The 22,430-nt window shown below is 39.8% G+C and overlaps 1 protein-coding gene and 2 non-coding genes across 3 annotated transcripts; 2 read left to right on the top strand and 1 right to left on the bottom strand.

Moving 5' to 3' along the window:
- The first annotated feature begins 10,511 nt into the window (after positions 1 to 10,511).
- On the top strand, positions 10,512 to 10,583 carry trnae-cuc (transfer RNA glutamic acid (anticodon CUC)). The gene has a single exon. It is a non-coding gene; the product is annotated as a tRNA-Glu (tRNA).
- A 383-nt stretch (positions 10,584 to 10,966) lies between these two features.
- trnae-cuc (transfer RNA glutamic acid (anticodon CUC)) lies at positions 10,967 to 11,038 on the bottom strand. The gene has a single exon. It is a non-coding gene; the product is annotated as a tRNA-Glu (tRNA).
- Positions 11,039 to 11,245: 207 nt separating this feature from the next.
- On the top strand, positions 11,246 to 22,065 carry ppdpfb (pancreatic progenitor cell differentiation and proliferation factor b). Its single transcript, XM_063041344.1, has 5 exons — positions 11,246 to 11,402; positions 12,900 to 12,987; positions 13,915 to 13,992; positions 21,075 to 21,174; positions 21,828 to 22,065. The coding sequence occupies exons 2-5, from the start codon at positions 12,933 to 12,935 to the stop codon at positions 21,904 to 21,906; spliced, it is 312 nt and encodes a 103-aa protein (XP_062897414.1). The 5' UTR covers positions 11,246 to 11,402; positions 12,900 to 12,932; the 3' UTR covers positions 21,907 to 22,065.
- The last annotated feature ends 365 nt before the right edge of the window (positions 22,066 to 22,430 follow it).

Raw genomic sequence — 22,430 nt, 5'->3', positions numbered from 1 at the left:
CTGCTAGAGAAAACTTCACTTTCTCTTTCCCAATTCTGATGAAGAGTCTCGGAGTTGAAGAATTAACTCTGTTTCTTGCTCCATAGAGGTTGCCAGACTGGTGAGTGTATTCAGCACTTTAGAATTCCAGACTTACAGCATCTGCCATTTAAAAAAAACTTTCATCTGTTAATATCAAACCTCATCACGATAGTTCATAGTGAGAAGGAAGCTGGCTTTTATTGGATCACTTTGTCATTCAGTAACAAAGAATAAGAAAAGAGAAATTTATTTCCATGGAAGTTTTCAATAATAGTATTTAGTTTTATGTGATATACTACTTACTACTAAAAAGGCATTTCTTAGGTAATATTACATTAGTTGATATTTCATGTGAGTTGTTTAGAGTTTGATAAAAGATATAATTAAAATGTTTTACAGCTCAATGTGTTCTTGTGTCATGGAAATATAATACCAAATATCAGAGAGAAGCAAGTCACCAGGCTTGATTCCTGGTTTATGCTGAGTTACACTGGATTAAGGAAGGGAAAGGTTACCAGGTTTGGACTTGTAAGAGTAGCCTTTGGCAAGCTGTTGAAAGTTTGCTGGTTGCCATAAAACTCCATGATTTTGAGATACTTCTGTCAAAGAGAAAGGAAGAAAATATTAAATAAAATGTAACAAGGATTAATATACTAAATAAAATCAGAAAATGGAGAAAATGTTTAGTAGAGAAGGAAGCGTCTGCAGAAAGAGAAGCAGTTCAGATTTCAGATTAGTCTCTTCATCACAAGCTTTATTGATTTTCACTTTCTAGTAAAAAAAGTCTTACCACATAATAGATGGTAAGAGAGAGCTGTAGATGCCTGTTACACTACTAGCAATTTCATTGACATTATTAGTTATCTAGTTGAAGGGACTTGCCTATTGTATAGTTTTGAGATAATGACCCCATATTCTGTTGTCCTTGTAGGTTATCAGCCTGTATATCCCCGCATTAAAATGTAAATCCCCTTGCAGCAGCGTTTCTGAGCCTTGCATTAAAATTAATATTTTTCTTGTCCATGAATGATAATTAGCACTGAGTACATATCAAATGGTTAAGGTTAATTATCATCAAACTTAATAATAAGTAGTAATTTGTGTTGTTTTCCATAACTGAGGTTAGTTACATTCAAAATAGTTCCTGAGTTTATTTTCACTGGATCTCATGTCTGCACACTACTTTGCTACATCAAGTAATGTTTTAAACTCATATTCAAGTTAGTTCTGAAGTAACATTTTATCTCATATGAGATGTAAAGTGGTGATCTCTTCAATGTATTTGTTATACCCTTTAAAAAAATGACTTACAAACAATTCTGCCATAAGTTCTTAATTTAAAAAGTCATTAAGAAGTTTTTACTTTCATCACGGTGCAATGACTTAGTATTAGAGAATTAGCCCCATTCACATATCAGCTACTCAGAATAAGCATTAAACCCTCTCAGGAATACCTAGGTGTTAATACAGCTTCCACTATTGGAGTTTTGATAGCAGTGGATTCGGACCTTCCAGTGACCTTTCTTTCCTCAAACTTCTCTTTGATTTCATCAAGTCATACAACATGGAAAAGGGCACTTTGATCCATTGTGTCACAGCCACCCATCATGTACACACTTACACTGGTCCTAATTTATTCTCCCCACATTCCCGACTACATCTCACCAGATACACATACACATTAGGACCAATTTATAGTAGACAGTTAACCGACCTACCTGCATGTCTTTGGGATGTGGGAGGAAAGCAGAGCATCTGGGGGGACTCTACAAGGTCACAGGGAGAACGTGCATGCTGTTCACAGACCACACACCAGGTCAGGTTCCAACCTGGGTTGCTGGAGTTATAAGCCAGCAGCTCCATCAGCTGCCATTCTAATTAAAAACAAAAGTTACTTCAATATTGTTGCAATGTTAAACATCACCTTTCTGTCATAAACACAGAAAATCACTTTCTGTTGCAACACTTCTCATATCAGCGACCCTGTGATGCTTCTGAATAAGGGACCAAGCACTGGTTTATAATTCATTTGGAAAACTTGCATTTTGCAGGTAGCAAATAACTGTGTTCTTAATGCTGGCACTGGATTGGAACCAGAGTCCGCAACGTACTGATTAGTTCTGCTAAGTTTAAAATGTTTTCACTTCCTTGAATTTGAGGGAAAATATCTTCTTTGTTGTTAATGTGGCATATACAGTATGTAATTTTTCATCTCAGAAGTGTAGCGATAGTACAATCCAACTCATTCAGCGATGCAAAAGCCGCTCACCTAAAGCTATCATAGAAATTCTTCAGATTCCATTTGAAGGACAGTGTTTGGAACAAGGTTTTCTCTTGCGTGGAACAATAGATATAAGAATATTAGGAAGATGTGTCTTGAGTCCATCTCAATTTCTTCAAACAACCACTAGGTGGCAGCTGAGCACCAGGACTGTCATGTTCAACCGGGAAAAAGAAATTTGGTCTGAATTTTAGAAGTCAAAGTATATTTATTATCAAAGTATGTATAAGATTCGTCTTCTTACAGGCAGCTACAAAACAAAGAAACACAATAGAACCGATTAAAACAAAAGAACACTATCAAACATCTAATGTGCAGAGAAAAAAAAAGAAAAAGGAATCTGAAGTTATGTTTTTTATCTTTGCTTTCTTGATCAGTAAACCTTAAATGAGTACACCAAAATTAGGTAGCATCAACTGTTTTACATAAATGCCATCAAAATATACAATCTTAAGTCAAGTATTCAAAAATAATCATGAGAGCAATGGGCCTTCATTCCATTAAGTGCACAAAATAATCTGTAACATTTTACAACTCAAAATCAATATTGTTATTGCATTCATTATTAATAACATGCATATTTTTGACATTTGCCTTTAAATGCATGTGAAACTTTTCCTTGCCAGTAAATCTCTGGTTATAAAAATAATTTTTCACATTTTGTATCTTAATTAGAGTGATTAATGGTGAATTTCATTGTAATATTTTCTTTAATAAGTTTGAAAGAGTTCCTTTGAGAGCATGTTAATCTATCTGATGACTGACATATTCACAGAAGTTTTTATGTACTGTATGCATATAAATAATAAGAAAATTGAGGCTTTTTTTAAATGGTCAGAGGCTGAAAGATGGAGACATAAGATTGAGCCATGGAAGATGTTATTTCAGAGAGATTTGCGTGTCCCTGTGTGTGGATCACTGGGAATTACCTTGCAAATGCAGTAAGCAATCAGGAAGGGAAATGATATATTACCCCTAATTACAGGAGGATTTGATTTCAAGAGTGAAGATATCATATCCGTGACTCAGCAGCATAGCGGTTAGCACAATGCAGTTACAGCTCATGGTGTTCCAGAGTTTGCCGACTGTAAGAAGTTTGTGCTTTCTCCCCATGAAACATGTGGGATTCCTTCAGGTGTTCCCGTTTCCTCCCACAGTCCAAAGATGTACCAGTTAGTAATTGGTATTGCAAATTATCCTGTGATTAGGCGGGTGTTAAATAGGTGAGTTGCTGGGTGGTGCGGCTAGTTGGGCTGGAAGGGCCAGTTCTGTGCTGTATCTCTGAAAAACATAAATTAATAAAATAACGTAGTTATACAGGGCCCAGGTGAAGTTTCACTTGGAGTGTTGTGTACAAGTCTGATCATCCTTCTTCAGGAAGGAGATATTTGGATTAGCGGCCTTACAGCAACAGTTCACAAATTTGATTACTGCAATGGGCTGCCTTGTCCCATGTGGAGAGTCACAGAGACTTACAACAAGGAAACGGGCCCTTGCTAGTTCTTTGTCCTGGATACATGCAAGTCCTGCAGTGATGGTAGACAGTCACCCAATGGTCTTCTCTGCTGACCTGACAGTTTTTGTACATTGTATGAGGATGCTGCATCAAACCAGACAGTAATGGCTGACATGAGGATGATCTCTGTGATGGCAGTGAGAAAGGAAATCATTCCTCTCTCACCTTAAAACTGTGCCCAATATTCAGACATAGGTGACTATATGCCAGGTGACACTTATGCTGTAGAAGAGCCAGGTAATGACCATTTTCAATGTGAGCGAGTCTAATCTTTTACCCTTTATATTCAATGATTTTCTGTATATTCCAACCTTTGTTTTTTTTAAAATTTTAATATGATTATGGTAGTGAAACAACACAAGATCATGCAATTCAAATACTGGTTAGGTTGAGTTGTGCTATGTGTACACTGTCGGTTAATAAACTCTTGTAACCCATTGTTTCAATGACCTGCTGCTGAATGCACTCAAAGGGTACTTTAAAATATCCTTTTGACAATGATGTCTTTATATCACCTGGAGATTAACATCATGTGGGATCTGTAATAGAAAATAATCCACTTTGCTTCCTAACTAAGCAAGTAGTAATGAAAATTGTTCATTATAAAGCTAAAAAGTACTGATGCTTATATTAGTAGATGAGAGCGTAATATATTTGCATGGTGCTCTGTGGAATTTTAGCATCACCATTAACTTTATTTTAAATTGATTACCAGTTTGTTACAATAGAAGGAAGAGGAATAGCCTATTATTAGAGTCATTCATATCTCCAATGGTATTTTTGAACCAAGAAGGTTAAATTAGATCAATGCTGCATGGTTAAATGTATTTGCATTAATTCCTTTGTGCACTGTTTTAATGGGTTGTTTTAGATAACAAAGTTCAAAGTAAATTTATTTTCTGCTGTCAGTACATACACTCAGTGCCCACTTTATCAGGAATCCCATGTACCTAATAAAGTGGTCACTGAGTGTATGTTCGTGGTCTGCTGTTGTCTATCCACTTCAAAATTTGATGTGTTGTGCATTCAGAGATGTTCTGCACACCACTGTTGTAAGGTGTGGTTACTGTTGCCCACCTGTTACCTTAAACCAGTTTGGGCATTCTCTTCTTCTTTCTCTCATTAACAAGGCTTTTTTCCCCACAGACTGCTGCTCCCTGGATGTTTTTTTTTGTTTTTCACACCATTCTCTGTGAACGTTAGAGACTGTTGTTCATAAAAATCTGAAGAGATCAGCATTTCCTCAGATAGTCAAACCACCCCGTCTGGCACCAACAGTCATTCTACAGTCAAAGTCACATAGATCACACTTCATCCCCATTCTGATATTTGGTATGATCAACAACTGAACCTCTTGACCATGTCTGCATTCTTTTATGCAAGTTTAGTGCTGAGGTCAGTGATGGTTCAGGAGGCTGATGGTTGAAGGGTAATAACTATTCCTGAACTTGGTGATTTGGGACCTAAGGCTGCTGTATCTCCTCAATGGCAGTAGCAAGAGGAGAGCACAGCCTAGATGGTGGGGATCCTTGATGTTGGATGCTGTATGTCTACAAGTTAACAAAATAAATGCCTTCAGTTTGAATCTTTCTAAACTTATTGTGGAACAGAGAAAAAGGAGTAGGATATTTAGCCCCTTGATCATGTTATTCAGTGAAAACATGGGCTGCCTGCATGCTAATTCCAGACTACCGTACCCCTCTTTCAGTCATAAAAGCACTGAATTCACTTCCCAACTAAAAGAGTTATCTTGACTATGTCTTGTGTCATCCTGGTTCAGCCCACTAGAGTAGCAGCTGTTCTAGATTGGCTGGTGTGTAATGATTAGAGAACTTAAGGTAAAGGAACCTTTAGGGGCCAGTGATCATAATATTATAGAATTCACCCTGCAATTTGAGAGGGAGAAGCTACAGTCAGATGCATCAGTATTACAGTGGAATTAAGAGCATTACAGAGGCATGAGAGAGGATCTGGCCAAAGTGGATTGGAAGGGGACACTAGCAGGGATGATGGCAGTGCAGCAATGCCTGAAGATTCTAGGAGCAATTTGGAAGGCACAGGATACATCCATCCCAAAGAAGAAGGAGTATTCCTAAAGGGAGGATGATGCAACCATGACTAGCAAGGGAAGTCAAAGACAACATAAAAGTAAAAGTGAGGGCATATAATATAGCAAAATTTAGTTGGAAGTTTGAGGATTCGGAAGTTTTAAAAACAGAAGGCAACTAAACAAGTAATAAAGATGGAATACAAAGGTAAGCTTGCTAATAATATTAAAGAGGATACAAAAAGTTTCTTCTGAGATCTAGAGTAAAAGTGAAGCAAGAATAGATATCGGACCACTGAAAATGATGTTGGAGAGGTAGTAATGGGGAACAAGGAAATGGCAGACAAACTGAATAAGTGTTTTATCATCAATATTCACTGTGGAAGACACAAGCAATATGTCTGAAGTTCGAATGTGCTAGGGGGCAGAAGTGAGTGAAGTTGCCATTACTAGGGAGAAGGTGTTTGGGAAACTGAAAGGTCTGAAGGTAGATAAGTCACCTGGACCTGATGGTGTACACCCCAGGGTTCTGAAAGAGGTGTTTGAAGAGGTTGTGGAGGTATCTTTCTGAAATAAATAAATTATGGCATGGTTCCTGAGGACTGAAAAACTGCAAATGTTACTCCATTCTTCAAGAAGGGAGAGAGGTTGAAAAAAGGAAATTATAGTCTGACATCAGTGGTTGGAAAGATGTTGGAGTTGATTGTTAAGCATGCGGTTTCAGATTACTTGGAGGCACATTATAAAATAGGCCAAAGTCAGCATGATTTCCTTAAGGGAAAATCTTGCCTGATAAATCTGTTGGAATTCTTTGAGCAGAACAGACAAAGGAGAATTGGTGGATGTTATGTACTTGGATTTTCAGAAGGCCTTTGACAAGGTGCTGCATATGAGGCTGCCTAACAAGATAAGAGCCCATGGTATTACAGGAAAGATACTAGCATGGATAGAGCATTGGGTGACTGGGAGGAGGTAAAGAGTGGGAATAAAGGGAGCGTTTTCTGTATGGTTGCTGGTGGCTAGTGGTGTTCCACAGGGTTCGGTGTTGGGACCATCTCTTTTAGATTAGAGGGATTACATCAACAGTTAACAAGTTTGATTCCTACAACGAGCTGCTTGTAGGAAAATGGAGAGAAAATTCTAAAATCTGATGTGCAAAGTTATTTGTGAGTCCTTGTGCAGGATTCCCTGAAGGTTAATTTGCAGGTTGAGTTGGTGGTGAGGAAGGCAAATGCAATATTAGCATTCATTTCTAGAGGACTAGAATATAAAAGCAAAAATGTAATGTTGAGGCTTTATGAGGAACTGGTAAGTCCTCATTTGGAGCATTGTAGAAGCAGAAAAAAATATGTACAGGCTTTCTACAAATTGAAAGAAAATTAATGCTTCTTGACAACATTCAGCAGCACATTTTCCAACCAAATTTAGTGAATGTGCAAAACTTGGAAAGTAATCCGCAACTCATTCAACTCTTTAATTAGTGCTTGTAAGCCACTATACTTGCCACTCATGTTGCTGGCATTGTTATCACTTTGACCACGGCAGTCTTTTAGATCAATGCAACTTTCCTTTAAAAAGTCAAGTAAACTTTGAGCGAGCTGTTCAGCACTATGACCTTCCATATCCAAAAACTTCACAAATCCTTCAACTGGTCCAGACGGCAAAACATAGCGCACAGTCAAATCAAAGTTGCTGGTGAATGTAGCAGGCCAGGCAGCATCTCTAGGAAGAGGTACAGTTGACGTTTCGGGTCGAGACCGTTCTGATGCTGCCTGGCCTGCTGCGTTCACCAGCAACTTTGATGTGTGTTGCTTGAATTTCCAGCATCTGCAGAATTACTCGTGTTTGCGCACAGTCAAAGTCAGCTGGTCCACATTAGATATATCTGGAGTAGCATCCAATGAAACAGAATAATATTTGTATTTCTTCACTTCATGGATAATGTGATCCAGTATGCTGGATCCAATTAGATTGATGAATTCCTCACATGTTGTTTTAGATAGGTATGATTTATGTCCCCTTCCTTGGTTTGCATGAACATTTATACAACAACACAGCAAGGAGCCAACACACGCCTGCACACACATACTGTACCATGCAGCATGCAGCTCCCCCGACATGATAACAACAATGTTGTCAGATTGTCATTGTTGTGGTGTGGATGAAATCACAGAGCGTTGTGTTACCTGTAGGTACAAGGCAGTTTCTTTATTTGACAAAACAAGGTTACAGCAGGCAGAGACTCCTGGCAGAACAGGTCTAACCGCCTTGTGATTGAGGCTCGGTTTATTTGCTAAACACAAAGGACAGTTCATAGTTACAAGTATAGACAATTCTTTGAAGTTTTCACATCTTTTGATTAAATTCATTCTACTGGTGCCAGTATGCCTAAACTGACATTCATGGCCTTTAGGAATGCAAGTTAAAATCCATAATACAGAATTTGGTATGTTACATGCTAACACAGAGGACAATTCATATTCAAAAAGCATTGATAGGGTGTCTTCGCAACTACCTGTAAACTTAGCATTCTTGTCTCAGAGGTGCCAGAGATGCATTGTTACAAATGAAACTGGGTTCACAGCTTTTAGGAAATGCATTGTTATGAACTCAATCCACAGTACTTTGTCAAAGAACAGAAGACTGATGGCTGAAGTCATTTATTTAAGTGTAAGTGAATCATCTACCCAAAACTCACTCTAACAGTCATGAGAATACGGTGAGATGCCAATTTCATCAGACTGCAGCTTGCAAGCAATTAGTGTGGGTGGGACCTTCGAAAATGCGGGGCCTGTAGCATATGCTACTTTTGCTACTAGGTTAATCCAGCCCTGCTGGGGAGGAAGGAATCTTTTAGGAGAAGATAGTAGACAATAGGAGAAAGAGAGGAAGGATTCCTGTTCCTGTTCCAATATTTTGGTCCACGGCCATGATAGACCATCCTCAGGGGTAGCCTCCAAATTGATGGCATGAGTTTCCGGTAAAAACATTTTCCGCTCCCCCTCCCTTTTTCTTTCATTCCCACTCTAGCCTCTTACCTCTTCCCTCTTGCCTATCACATCCCCCTGGTGCCTTTCCTCCTCCCCTTCTCTGGATTTAAAACATCTGTATTTATAACTTGTCCTGTGTGGATAGAAGGATTTTGGGCCAAGTAACACATTTTCAGTTATGGAGAAGTTAGAAGAAATACATGTTCTTACTCTTCCACTTCTTTTGGAAATACTTTGGCACAAAACTTTGACTCTGTTTAACAGTAGACAGACACTGTCTGGCCTGCTGAGTGTTGTACCATTCTGCATCTCTGTGTCAAATTTCCAGCATATGCAGTATCTTTGCATCAACTGCCGAGCAGGTGATGCTTTACTGGCCACTGGCAAGGAGTGTTACATTGTTCCCTGCTACACCAGGTGAAATCTTGTAATATTTTATACATGGAATGTCTTTATGTCTATAATATCTCTTTCCTGTAGATTGTAATGTTTCTGAAATAAATGGACACTTGATTTGCAATAAAATATTTTAAATGATATTCGTCATTTCACAGTCTCCCGATAATGATGTTTTCAGGACAAAGTTGTAGACTATTTCATTGAAAATGTCATGGCAACACATAATCTGGCTCCAGATAATTACTCAAAGTCTATGGTTTGCCCAGTGCAAGAAGAAAGGACAGAATACACGGGACTAGGGAGAAAAGGAAGAGCTCACGGTTGGTATCTCCTCACCATCTCATTAGAGATAGGGAGACAGACGTTTCACAACGTATGGTGAGGCACACATATGTCAGAGAAGTGTTAATTTGTCTGCTGTTGTAGATCATGTTATTCTGTGTGAGTTACAACCTTACATAGCCGAAAGCCTCTCTATCCTAAAGTGGTTCTCAGTCATGATGAAATGGCGGAGCAGATTGAATGGCCTAATTCTGCTAACAGGAGGAAATCTGCAGATGCTGGAATTTCAAGCAACACACATAAAAGTTGCTGGTGAACGCAGCAGGACAGGCAGCATCTCTGGGAAGAGGTACAGTCGACGTTTCGGGCCATCAATTTATATAAATAAAGAAAATACTGGATGCCCTCAGCAAGCCAGACCGCGTCTGTTGTAAGAGAAACAGAGATGGCAATTCAGGTCCAAGGGCTTTCATCAGATCTAATTCAGCATGACCAAATCACATCTCATTAACTCTCCCTTTTTCAGGTTAAAAATTATTTTCGATCTTTATCCAAAATTCCACCATATCACTCTTTCCTGAAGACAACGTTACTTTTCTTTTTTCATACTCCTTACTATATACAATCCTAGTTGAAACGATTTGCTAGGATACTAAGGTAATTAGTGAGCCAGATAATAATCCAGAGGTTCAAAATGGTGTCTAAATACACTTCAAACGTATGATGTCTAACTTGTTTTGCATACGTGTAGCTACTTATCCAACTTCTTATGGAAAGGAACTGGTGGATTTCGAAACAAAAGCCAACGAAGGATACTAAGTTGTAAGGTCATGATTGTCCTGAGTAGTGAAACAAGTTTAGAGAATAAATGCCTTTTAGTTTTGCCAAGTAAACTAATGAAAATAATCAATATATACTTCAAATCATCACTAGGTTCGATCAGAAGATGAGCATTACAAATCTCTCTTACAGAGTTCCCTGGTGGTCTAGTGGTTAGGATTCGGCGCTCTCACCGCCGCGGCCCGGGTTCGATTCCCGGTCAGGGAAAGTACATTTTTTCACAACAATTATATGTATTTATGTAGAGGGTACGCTGAATAGATTTTCAAGTTATATTCAATAACAAACAAATAAATAAAGAACATTAACATATAACACATACAAAATGCTGGAAGAAATGCAGTTCAGGCAGCATTTATGGAGAGGAATGAACAGTCGACATTCGGCCCGAGGTCCAGGACCCTTCTTTAATCTGAGTTCCTGCAGCATTTTGTATATTACTTTAGATTTCCAGTATTTGCAGAATCTCTTCATTTCAGATAAAGAAGATGCTGCTCTTTCCGTTATATTTTCGCTTAAAATTTTTTTCTTTTTTTTCCCTGTCAATATAGGCAACATAAAAATTAACAAGGGGTAAAAAGAAGGAGCTGTTCCCTGACCGGGAATCGAACCCGGGCCGCGGCGGTGAGAGCGCCGAATCCTAACCACTAGACCACCAGGGAAGCTGATAAACAAGTTCTGCACTGCTGCCCTTGTACGTTTTCTGAGAAATTACATCATGCGTGCAGTCGATATGATTCATTTCAGCCCTGGTAACAGAATATTCGGTGCTAATTGGTGGAGAGACAGAAAAAGGAGGTGCCATGGCTGTCAAGCGGTTGTGGTGTTGGCGGTTGATGGCGCCGCCCAGCACTGTCTGTGGCTATAAAAGGGAGTAGCTCGCAGCTGTTCGTGTAGAAAAGAGAGAAAACTTCTGATTGTTGGATCGTTTCGTGCCGCTAACTGTTCAAATGGGCCCTATAGCCTAGCGTTTGCCTTCTTCAGCTAAAGCTCTCGGATTCCTGTTTGGTGTGGGTCGCATCTAAGGTAACTGGGGGGATTGGGGAAGAGAGTAGGCCCGGAGTTGGTAGCGGCTTGTCCCTGAGGTGAGGTGAGGTGAGGTGGGGTGGGGTGGGGTGGGACGGGACGGGACGGGACGAGACGAGGGGTAGGTTTCCCGGGTGGTAGAGGGTTTCATCCATAGTGCCGGGCTCGGGCGGACGATGGGCTGCACTCGAGTCTGCGGGCTGTGGCCTGCAGTGTTGGGAGAGCGCTGTTGTCTCTCCCCTGAGGTAGATCTTCGCCCTCCCCCTGGGCTCAGGCGACTTCGAGTGTAGTTGTCCTAGTCTTTCCGATACGTTATTCACGTCCTTTTCCTCGCAAATTACATCAGCAACTTTTAAGCCTACTCAGCCTTCCCCCGGCTGTTAACTCGATCAATGCTTGAAGCGATGCTACACAAACAGCTTTGTAGAGCAATTCTTTTATTTAACAAAGCAAGGGTCGTTTTGTTAAAATTGTCTTTAAAGTTCGGGCAAGTTGATGATTTCAGAGCAACTTGTGGCAGCTTGCATGTAAAATAACAAATTTAAGAACAGTACGCAAGTCATGATGAATTTCTAAATGTCTGTAAAATGTTACTTGGACTGTTACTGTTTATAGCTTGTAGATTAGTAGAGATTGCTTAACTTGTTGAACGTTGTAACTAATCGAAGGTATAATTTAAATTCTGACTTGGCCACCTCGACACACTGCAGTATCGATGAGCTTATTTTGCGTTCGGGGATCTTCAAGCGATATTACTGAATTTCTGTGGTCAGTTTTCCCCTTGTATTTTGTAAATTACGAAATTTAGCGAATTACCTTCTGAATTACTACAGTTTAGATTTTGATAATCGAAAATTTAAAATTTTGTTTCAGTTGTGCTGTTAAACAGGCCTGTTACTTTAAGCCAACTGTTCAGATATTACCTATCCTGAGTAAACAGTCTAAATATATCCTTGTTTAAAAACAGGTTTCCAACTCCTTGTTTATTTTGGACTTGCCTCAGCTTAATTTGCAAACGTTTCTTACTGTGTTGACAATTCTTTTACTTTGGATATTTTTCTATCTTTGTAGACTTAACTGCTTAATCAGACTTTAGATTTCAGGTTTAAAGCAAAACAGACTGCGGATGCTGTATTCTTGACAGAACTCAGCGGGGTCAATTGGCATCTGTGGAGGCAAAAACAAGCTGAATTTTGGGCTGAGATTCTAAAAGATTGTCGGTCTGTGTCGTCGTTGGGCTGGAAGCTACCCAACTGAAATATAAAGTGCTTTATTTAAGTGTTATCCTTGAGATAATTTTTTTTTAATCTTTTGACTTAATTAGTGCTTTATGTGCAACAATTGAAGACTATAGTATTTAAGCTTTTTATTGATACTGATGGGAGGCTGTTATTCTGACCAGTAAAGTAGAAGTGACATTAATTTTGTAGAAGTAATCAAGTAACCAGTTTGATTTAAAATTGTTAATTTAAATGCTGGTCTTTCTGCTATTTCAAGGTTATCATCTGGAAACTTAATTGGAAAGACCTAATGGCATCCATTCCATCGACTGGATCACTTGCAGCAACCCATGATTATTACAGGAGTAAGTCATTTTTTTTGGTGGCAAAGAGTACTTTTTGCAATAAGTGGAGGAGAAAGGAGTAATGGATTGTAAGTTAACTGATTTGACTACTTCTAGTTGACTTTCCAACAAGGAGAACTAACTTGCATTAAACATCAAACTTTTTTTTTCAAATTAATTCATCCTTACTGGTTTAGTGAAAATGTGAGTGATGATGGGCAACTCTATGATGCAGGTATTCAGTTACCAGCTTTCTTTTCTCCCTGTGGCAATTGGCCTTTTATGGTCATGTGGGATGAGTGTCCTTGTTTATTTCCTCCTTTTTGGGAAGAATAAGCGCAGGTGGCAGAAAGCAATGTTTAACCCATGAATCACCTGGTTAATTAATGCTGTCAATCAATGGTTTTAGCTTTTCCCATTGTTTAATTCTTTCCCATGGGGGGGAGGGGTTGGTGGAGGGATAAAGTGATTTGTTATACTTTATAATGTTGATTTCCTTTTTGTGAAAGTTGCCTATTCAACGTTTCAGTTGTCTCCCTTCAAGTTGACATACTAAATGCATCTGGTCACTTAACTCAGGACCTTGCAAGGTTGCTAGACTAACTGAATTCAGTAGAGCAAAACTACTTTTGGTTGAACTTGTAGAAGTTGAAAATTGTGCTCTTGCTCTCAAATTTTAATAACTGATTTTAGCCAAGTTGTGCTAAAATCAGCTGGGACCCCAAAGAAAGGTTGGGACACCTTGTACGCAGTGTACCATGGGGAAGGTGCTGTTGAGTCTTTCAGAGCTTCAAGCAGCTTTATTTGCAAGGAAAGTGTGAATTTTGTTTTTCATGAATCTTTTGGACATATTTGAGATTGAAGTTCCAGGTATTTGAGTTTTTGGGGTAAGATAATGTAGGAGAATTGCTTGATTTTAATAAAAAAAAACAAATCTCCCAATTCCAGGGCGCCTTGGTTCAGCTTCCAGTAATAGCTCCTGTGGCAGCTCTGAGCATATTGGGGAAGTGATTCCACACCACCCAGGTAAGAGTATTTTTAACTAATCATTTTGCATAATACATTAAGAGGAAGTAACGCTGAGCTGAGTAGTTTGCTTGACTTATTTCAAACAGATCTAATTAAAGTTATTGTCTAGGGGAGCTGTTACGATATTTTTTTAAAAAATCATGATTCTGATTTTTTGTGATTTGAAGCCACATTGGCATGTGTCAAGAAATGTTTACTCTAAATAATAAAAATTCTCTCATTCTAGGAACAATTTATTCTGTATCTCAGATTTTTGATAGTGATTTATGGATTCAAGTAAATTCTCATTACCTGAACTACTGTAATGTGGGAGTTGCCCATCTGTGTCTGGTGTTCAGCTAGGAGTTAAACTGAGAATTGGGTGGTATTGAAAATGAAGATTATTATAGATGATCAGTTGGGGAGGTGGATCAAGGAGTGACAGATTTCAATATTCAAGTGTGAGGTGATGCATTTTGAAAAGTCAAGCCAGTGTAGGACATGTACTGTGAATAGTAGGATATTGGGGAGTGTCATGAAATGGTTTTTAGAAGTACAAATGCATCTTCATTGTAAGTGGCATCCCAGGTAGACAAGTTGGTGTAAGTCATTTAGCATGTTGGTCTTCATCAGTCTGGGCTTTCAGTACAGGAGTTGGCATATTATGTTGCAGTTGAATGTCATTGAGGCCACACTTGGAATACTGTGTACAATTTTAGTCGCCTGTTCCAGGAAAGTTCTGGTTAAATTGGAAAGAGGACAAAAAATTTCAGGATGTTGCCAGGACAAGGGGGCCTGAGTTACTGGGAGAGGCTAAGTCTATATTCTTTAATATAGACTGAAGGGTGACCTTACAGAAATATTTATAATTGTGATAAGGTGGGTGGTGAGAGTTTTTTTTTCCCCACAGTAGTGAGTCCAAAGCTGGGGTGAGGTGGTTGGGCAACCTTTTTATGCAGAGATTGGTGAATATATGGAAAAGGTTACCAGATGTGATTGAGGCAGGTACAATCAATCATTTAAGTACCTCGATAAGTACAGGCAGGGGTGGTGCGTAGAGGGATTTGGGCTGAGTACAAAAAGTTGGGACTAGCTAGGTAAGCACTGCTGAACTCTGAAATGTTGTCCAAAGGGCCTGTAACCATGCTGTATTACTCTTTGATTGTTTCTAACTCGGCCAGTCTTCCAAGATGCTGCTTACCAAATTTTGTTTTGTTAGTCTACTGAAACCTTTATCAGTTAGGATTGCAATGTGATTTTTTTTTTTAACTTGAACAATGCAGATTTGTACTGGCTTTCAGCAATTTGTGAAACAAGGTAATTAGTGATTTGTCACAAATCTGTAAAGTTGGAGAATAAAATTGGGCCTTCTATAAATATGAAAGTTAATAAATCAAAAAAACTACTGTTTTGAATATCTACATCTGTTTTCATAAATTAACTCCATAAGCTTGTGTACCTTAATCAATAAACATTATCCTATGTAATAGGGATTTTGCATGAAATTTTTTCAGAAAGAAATGTGAGACCATAAAACATGGGAGCAGAATTAGGCCATTTGGCCCATTGAATCTGTTCTGCCATTTCATCATATCTGATTAATTTCCCCCTTGACCCATTTTCCTGCCTTCTCCCTGTTACCTTTCACACCTTGACTAATCAAGAACCTTTCAATCTCTGCCTTAAATACACCCAACGATCTGGCCTTCACAGAATTCCAGATTCGCTACTCTTGGGCTGAAGAAATTCATCCCCATCGCCATACTAAATGGACCTCCCTCCATTTTGAGGCTGTCTTAGACTCCCTGACCATAGGAAACATCCTCTCCACATCCACTCTATCTAGGCCTTTCAACATTTGACAGCTTTCAATAAGATTCCCACTAGTTTTTCTAAATTCCAGCAAGACCCTGAACTATCAGTCACTTCTCATATGACAAGCCTTTCATTCGTGGAATCATTCTCATGAACCTCCTCTGAATTCTCTCCAAAGTCAGCAAGTTCTTTCTTAAATAAGGGGCCCAAAACTGCACACAATAAGAAATCCTGCATGAGGGCTTCCAAGTCCCTTTGCACCCTGAGTTTTCAAATTTTCTCCCTGTTTAGAAAATAGTCAGTTTTATTTCTTATACCAAAGTGCATGACCATGCACTTCCCAACACTGTTCCATCTGCAGCTCCTTTGCCTGTTCTCCTAGTCTGTCCATGTCCTGCAGCACCCCTGGTTCCTCAACATTCCCTACACCTCTACCTATCTTCATATCATCTGCAAACCTGGCCACAAAGCCACCAATTATATCAACTAAATAATTGACATATGTAAAAAGAAGTGGTCCTAATACTGACCACTGTGGAACCCCACTAGTCACCAGCAACCAACCAGAATAGACTCCCTTTATTCCCAGTCTTTGCCTCCTGTCAATCAGCTAATACTCTATCCATGTTAGTATCTTTCCTGTAATACCGTGGGCTCTATCTTGTTATGCAGCCTTGTGTATAGCACCTTGTCAAAAGCCTTTTGAAAATCCAAACACACAGTATTCATTGATTCTCCTTTGTCTGTCCTGCTTGTTTTTGCCTCAAATAATTCCAACAGGTTTGTCAGGCAAGATTTTCCTTTAAGGAAGCCATGCTAACTTCAATCTATTTTGTCATGTCCCTCCAAATACCCTGAAACCACATCTTTAAAAATTGACTCCCAACGTCTTTAGAAACATAGAAAACCTACAGCACAATATAGGCCCTTCAGCCCACAAAGCTGTGCCGAGCATGTCCTTACCTTGGACAAGCACCTTAAAAATATACTCTCTCATGCTAGCCTTTTCAGCCCTGGGAAAAAGCCTCTGACTATCCACATGATCAGTGCCTCTCATTATTTTGTAGGCCTTTATCAGGTCACCTCTCATCCTCCATCGCTCCAAGAAGAAAAGGCAACACCCTTATAAATCTCCTCTGTACCCTTTCTATGGTTTCCACATCCTTCCTGTTCTGAAGCAACCAGAATTGAGCACAGTACTCCAAATGGGGTCTGACCAGGGTCCTATATAGCTGCAACATTACCTCTCGGCTCTTGAGCTCAATCCCACGATTGATGAAGGGCAATTCACCGTATGTTGCCTTAACCACAGTCAACCTGCGTAGCAGCTTTGAGTGTCCTGTGGACTGGGACCCCAAGATCCCTCTGATCATCCACACTGCCAAGAGTCTTGTCATTAATGCTGTATTCTGCCATCATATTTGACCTACCAAAATGAACCACCTCACAGTTATCTGGGTTGAACTCCATCTGCCACTTCTCAGCCCAGTTTTGCATCCTATCAATGTTCTGCTGTAACCTCTGACAGCCCTCCACACTATCTACAACACCCTCAACCTTTGTCTTTAGCAAATTTACTAACCCATCCCTCCACTTCCTCACCCAGGTCATTTCTAAAAATCAGAGTAGGCACTCCCAGAGCAGATCCCTGAGGCACACCAAAGGTCACCGGCCTCAATGCAGAATATGACCTGTCTACAACCACTCTTTGCCTTCTGTGGTCAAGCCAATTCTGGATCCACAAAGCAATGTCCCCTTGGATCCCATGCCTCCTTACTTTCTCAATAAGCCTTGCATGGGGTACCTTATCAAATGCCTTGCTAAAATCCATATACAGTATATCTATGACTCTACCTTCATCAATGTGTATAGTCACATCCTCAAAAATCAATCAGGATCGTAAGGCGCAACCTGCCTTTGACAAAGCCATGCTGACTATGGCATAATATGATTAGCATTTCCAAGTGTTCATAAATCCTGCTTCTCAAGATCTTCTCCATCAACTTGCCAACCACTGAAGTAAGACTTACTGGTCTATAATTTCCTGGGCTATCCCTACTCCCTTTCTTGAATAAGGGAACAACATCTGCAACCCTCCAATCCTCTGGAACCTCTCCCTTCCTCACTGATGATGCAAAATCATCGCCAGAGGCTCAGCAATCTCCTCCCTCGCTTCCCACAGTAGCTTGGGGTAAATCCCGTGCAGTCCTGGTGACTTATCCAATTTGATGCTTTCCAAAGCTTCAGCACATCCTCTTTCCTAATATCCACATGCTCCAGCTTTCCAGTCCGCTGCAAGTCATCCCTACAATTGCCAGATCCTTTTCCGTAGTGAATACTGAAGCAAAGTATTCATTTAGTACCTCTGCTATCTCTTCCGGTTCCATACACATTTTTCCACTGTCACACTTGATTGGTCCTACTCTCTCATGTCTTATCCTCTTGCTCTTCACACACTCCTCTTGCTCTTCACACACTCCTCTTGCTCTTCACACACTCCTCTTGCTCTTCACACACTCCTCTTGCTCTTCACACACTCCTCTTGCTCTTCACACACTCCTCTTGCTCTTCACACACTCCTCTTATGCCTTGGGGTTTTCCTTAATTCTGTTGGCCAAGGCCTTCTCATGGCCCCTTCTGGCTCTCCTAATTTCATTCTTAAGCTCCTTCCTGCTAGCCTTATCTTCTAGATCTCTATCATTACCTAGTTTTTTGAACTTTTTTGTAAGCTCTTTTCTTGATTAGATTTACAACAGCCTTTGTACACGGTTCCTGAACCATACCATCCTTTCTGTCTCATTGGAACGTATCTACGTAGAACCCCACACAAATATCCCCTGAACATTTGCCACATTTCTTCTGTATGTTTCCCTGACAGCATCGATTTCCAATTTATGCTTCCAAGTTTCTGCCTGATAGCCTCATATTTCCCTAACTTTGCTGTTCCTATCCCTCTCCAATGCTATGGTAAAGGAGATGGTGATCACAATTCTATCTCCAAAATGCATTCTCCACTGAGACCAGGTTCATTTCCCAATACCAGATCAAGTACAGCCTCTCCTCTTGTAGGCTTATCTACATATTGTGCCAAGAAACCTTCCTGAACATACCTAACAAACTCCACCCCTTCTAAACCCGTCACTCTAGGGAAATGCCAGTCAATATTTGGAAATTAAAATCTCCCACCACAACAACCCTGTTATTATTACTCCTTTCCAGAATCTGTCTTCCTATCTACTCCTCGATGTCCTTGTTACCATTGGATGGTCTATATAAAAAGAAAAAAAAACAGAGTTTCCGACCTTTGAAGTCAGCATAGCTGGCCTATAGTTTCCTTTCTTTGCCTCCCTCCTTGAAGAGTGGAGTGCCATTTGCAATTTCCTAGTCCTCCAGAACCTTGAAAGATCATTACTAATGCCTCCAGACTCTTCAGCTGCCTCTTATACAGGGGTTGCCCTGCCTCTACAGAACCCTGGGGTGTAGTCTAGCTGGTCCAAGTGACTTCCCTACCATCAGACCTTTCAGCTTCCCAAGCACCTTCTCCCTCGTAATGCCAACTTCACTCACTTCTGACACTTGAAGTCTGGCATACTGCTAGTGTCTTCCACAGGTAAGACTGATGCAAAATACTTATTCAGTTTGTCCAGCATTTCAATGGTCAACTCCAGTGCCATTTTCTAGGAGTCCAATATCAACTCTTGCCTCTTTTACTCTTTATTGGGGGGGGGGGAAGGGAGGAGCTTTTGGTATCCCCTTTGATATTACTGGCCAGCTTAATCTTCATTTTTTATTCCCCCGGGCTGCTTCAGTTGTCCCCTTTTTTTAAAAAAAAAAGTTTCCTGGTCCACTAACTTCCCACTGCTGTATTATATGCCTTTTGCTTTTGTTGTATTTGACATCCCTTGCCAGCCATGGTTGTCATCCTACCTTTAGAATACTACTTTGGGATGTATCTATCCTGTGTCTTCCGAATTACTCCCAGTAACTCCAGGCATTGCTGTTCTGCTGTCATCCTTGCTGGTGTACCCTTCTAATCAACTTCGCCAGCTCCTCACACGCTTCTATAATTCCCTCTGCTCCATTGTAATATTAATACATCTGAATTTACCACCTTCCCCTCAAATTGCAGGGTGAATTCTATCACTATGATCACTGCCTCCTAAGTTTCCTTTACTGTAAGCTTCCTAATCAAATCTGGGTCATTACATAACACCCAATCCAGAATTACTGTTCGCCTAGTGGTCTCAACCACAAACTGCTCTAAAAAGCTATCTTGTAATCATTGTACAAATTTTTTTTCTTGGGATCTAGCACAACATCATACCTGCCAATCTCCATCTGTATTACAAAGATCATCTACCTTATTCTCTATACTGTGTGCATACAAATATATACCTTAAAGAGGTGACATGATAGGAAGGTGTATCTGTCACCCTTTTCGATTTTTGTCCCCCTTTTACCTGCAACTCATTAGGGTTGGGAGACTAAAGTTGGACATTCTATAAATGAAAGTGAATAAATCAAAAAATCTACTGCTTTGAATATCTGGATTTGTTTTTATAAATTACCTCCATAGGCTAGTGTACCCTAATCAATACACATTATCCTGTCTAACAGGGATTTTGCTTCAATTTTGCCTAATCCAGGACTGCAATTTTGCCCTATCATCTGCCTGTCCTTCCTGACCGTCTCAAAGCACACTGCCTCTGCTTATAAACCAACAGCCCTATCACTCTGGTTCCCATTCCCCTGCCAAATTATTTTAAACTCTCCACAACAGCTCTAGCAAACCTGCCTGCAAGGATAATGGTCCCCTTGGGTTCAGGTGTAACCTGTCCCTTTTGTGCTCCTAGAATGTGACCAATACATGAATCTTGGCGTGACTAAGTTGAATCTGTGCCATAGAAATATGGAATTGAATGCTAATTATTTTATCTTATGGTATTGATTATTGAGGCCAGTAAGATGTTATTTCACTCAGATTTCTAATGGCAAACTATACTGACCAAGTGTAAGAAATACATTTCAGGGGTTCCCAGCCTGGGCTCCAGATCCCTTAGTTGATAGTAGGGGTCCATGACATTAAAAAGGTCGGGAACCCATACATTGCATCATCAGAGGTCATCAACCCCAACTGTTTTGTAGAATTTACTATTTGCTTGATGTTAACTAGCATGACTTTAAGTGAAACTGTTTGAAGCATGTTTATGGCTATTAAGATTTTTTGTATGACCTATATCAAAAACATAAGTAGACTGATAATTACTAAATTTTTGTACTTATAGGATTACCAAAGTCTGCATCGGGCCAATGGTGGATCAGTTTTTTCTTTGGAAAAACACAGAACCATCCAGTGATGACAACTCTCACTGAGTCATCAGAGGGGTGAGAACATGGAGAAATTTTGGAGCTTGTTGGAGGAAAGGAGCTGGCTAGATTTGGGGTGGAGCATGAAGAGTGCTGATATACTGGCTGCTAATTTTGGAAATTTGTTCCCAAATAATCAAGAAACCTGAATTGGAGTCCAAATGGAGATTTGGAGGGCCAAGAGGAGAGTTGGTATTGCTTAATTTTGCCAGTGCAAGTTGACAGGTGCTAAAGTGATGGGTGAGCCAACTGTTTGGTTCAGTTTGGACATCCAATATGCTGTTTTGCCTTTGAACTTGCAAGAAGTGACTTTGAGCCTGTAATAGTTTGTTGACCTTAAATTGATCCTTAACTGTACTACAGTAGTAAGATGAAATCTTGACTGGACATCCATTTAATAACCCAGTTAGAATTTGGCTGATAATTTTCAGATGCACTGGTGGCATGGATGTGTAATCCCAATTTCCTCTGGCCATATACCAAAGGTTGGCAACAGTGAGGGATGGATTGTAGATGGTTTGTGACAGAAAACAATGGCTTTAATCTGGGTGTATATAATTGGAGTGACTGATGATGTGAAGCCCAAATGTCAACTTGAGCGTATAACTATCAAATTTGTTGGTTGTTAATTGTACATGGGTCTGCATCAATTGTACAATTTTCTTTTTCAGTGGGAAGATAAACTGCATCTTGCCTCAAGAAATGGTGAGGAAGAGGCATGCCAGTGAGCCCAGCAAAGCTTCATCTTAATGACTGACTTCCTGAAGAAGACGCTAGGAATTTTAGGTGTTCCTAACTAAATTTTTAGAAGCTGCTTTAGTTTAAACTTGTAATGTAATCAAAATATAATTGAGATTTTTGTGGATTAATGACTTTTTAACATCTTGTAATAAACTTTAGCAGCCCATCCGTTGAGGTTTGTTTCTTTAAGCCTAGTCTTATTATGCAGAGTGAATATGCCGAAATTTACACATTCTAAACTGCCTTACATGTAGACACTTGTCATTTGCAAAGTGATTAAGACTTCGATGATGGAATCATCTGGTTTCTCCTTTAACTGACTGGGGCCTTCTGAATCACACTCGCTTTTAAATGTTTATTACTTGAACATTGGTGCACTGAGGTTTGAGGGCCCTTGTGTACAGGAACAGCAACGAGGAAACAATCTCTCAAGGTGATTGGTTTGTTTCCAGTGCTACAGTCAACCACAAGTGGATGATTTCCTAGTCTATTTGTGGCCAGAACCACATGTATAAATCAAACCAGGGAATTAG

The sequence above is a fragment of the Mobula hypostoma genome, chromosome 2, assembly GCF_963921235.1.
Source record: "Mobula hypostoma chromosome 2, sMobHyp1.1, whole genome shotgun sequence".
In the NCBI taxonomy this organism is placed as follows: Eukaryota; Metazoa; Chordata; class Chondrichthyes; order Myliobatiformes; family Myliobatidae; genus Mobula; species Mobula hypostoma.
Note: the sequence above shows the minus strand (reverse complement) of the source record. Positions and strands in the feature narration are given on the sequence as shown.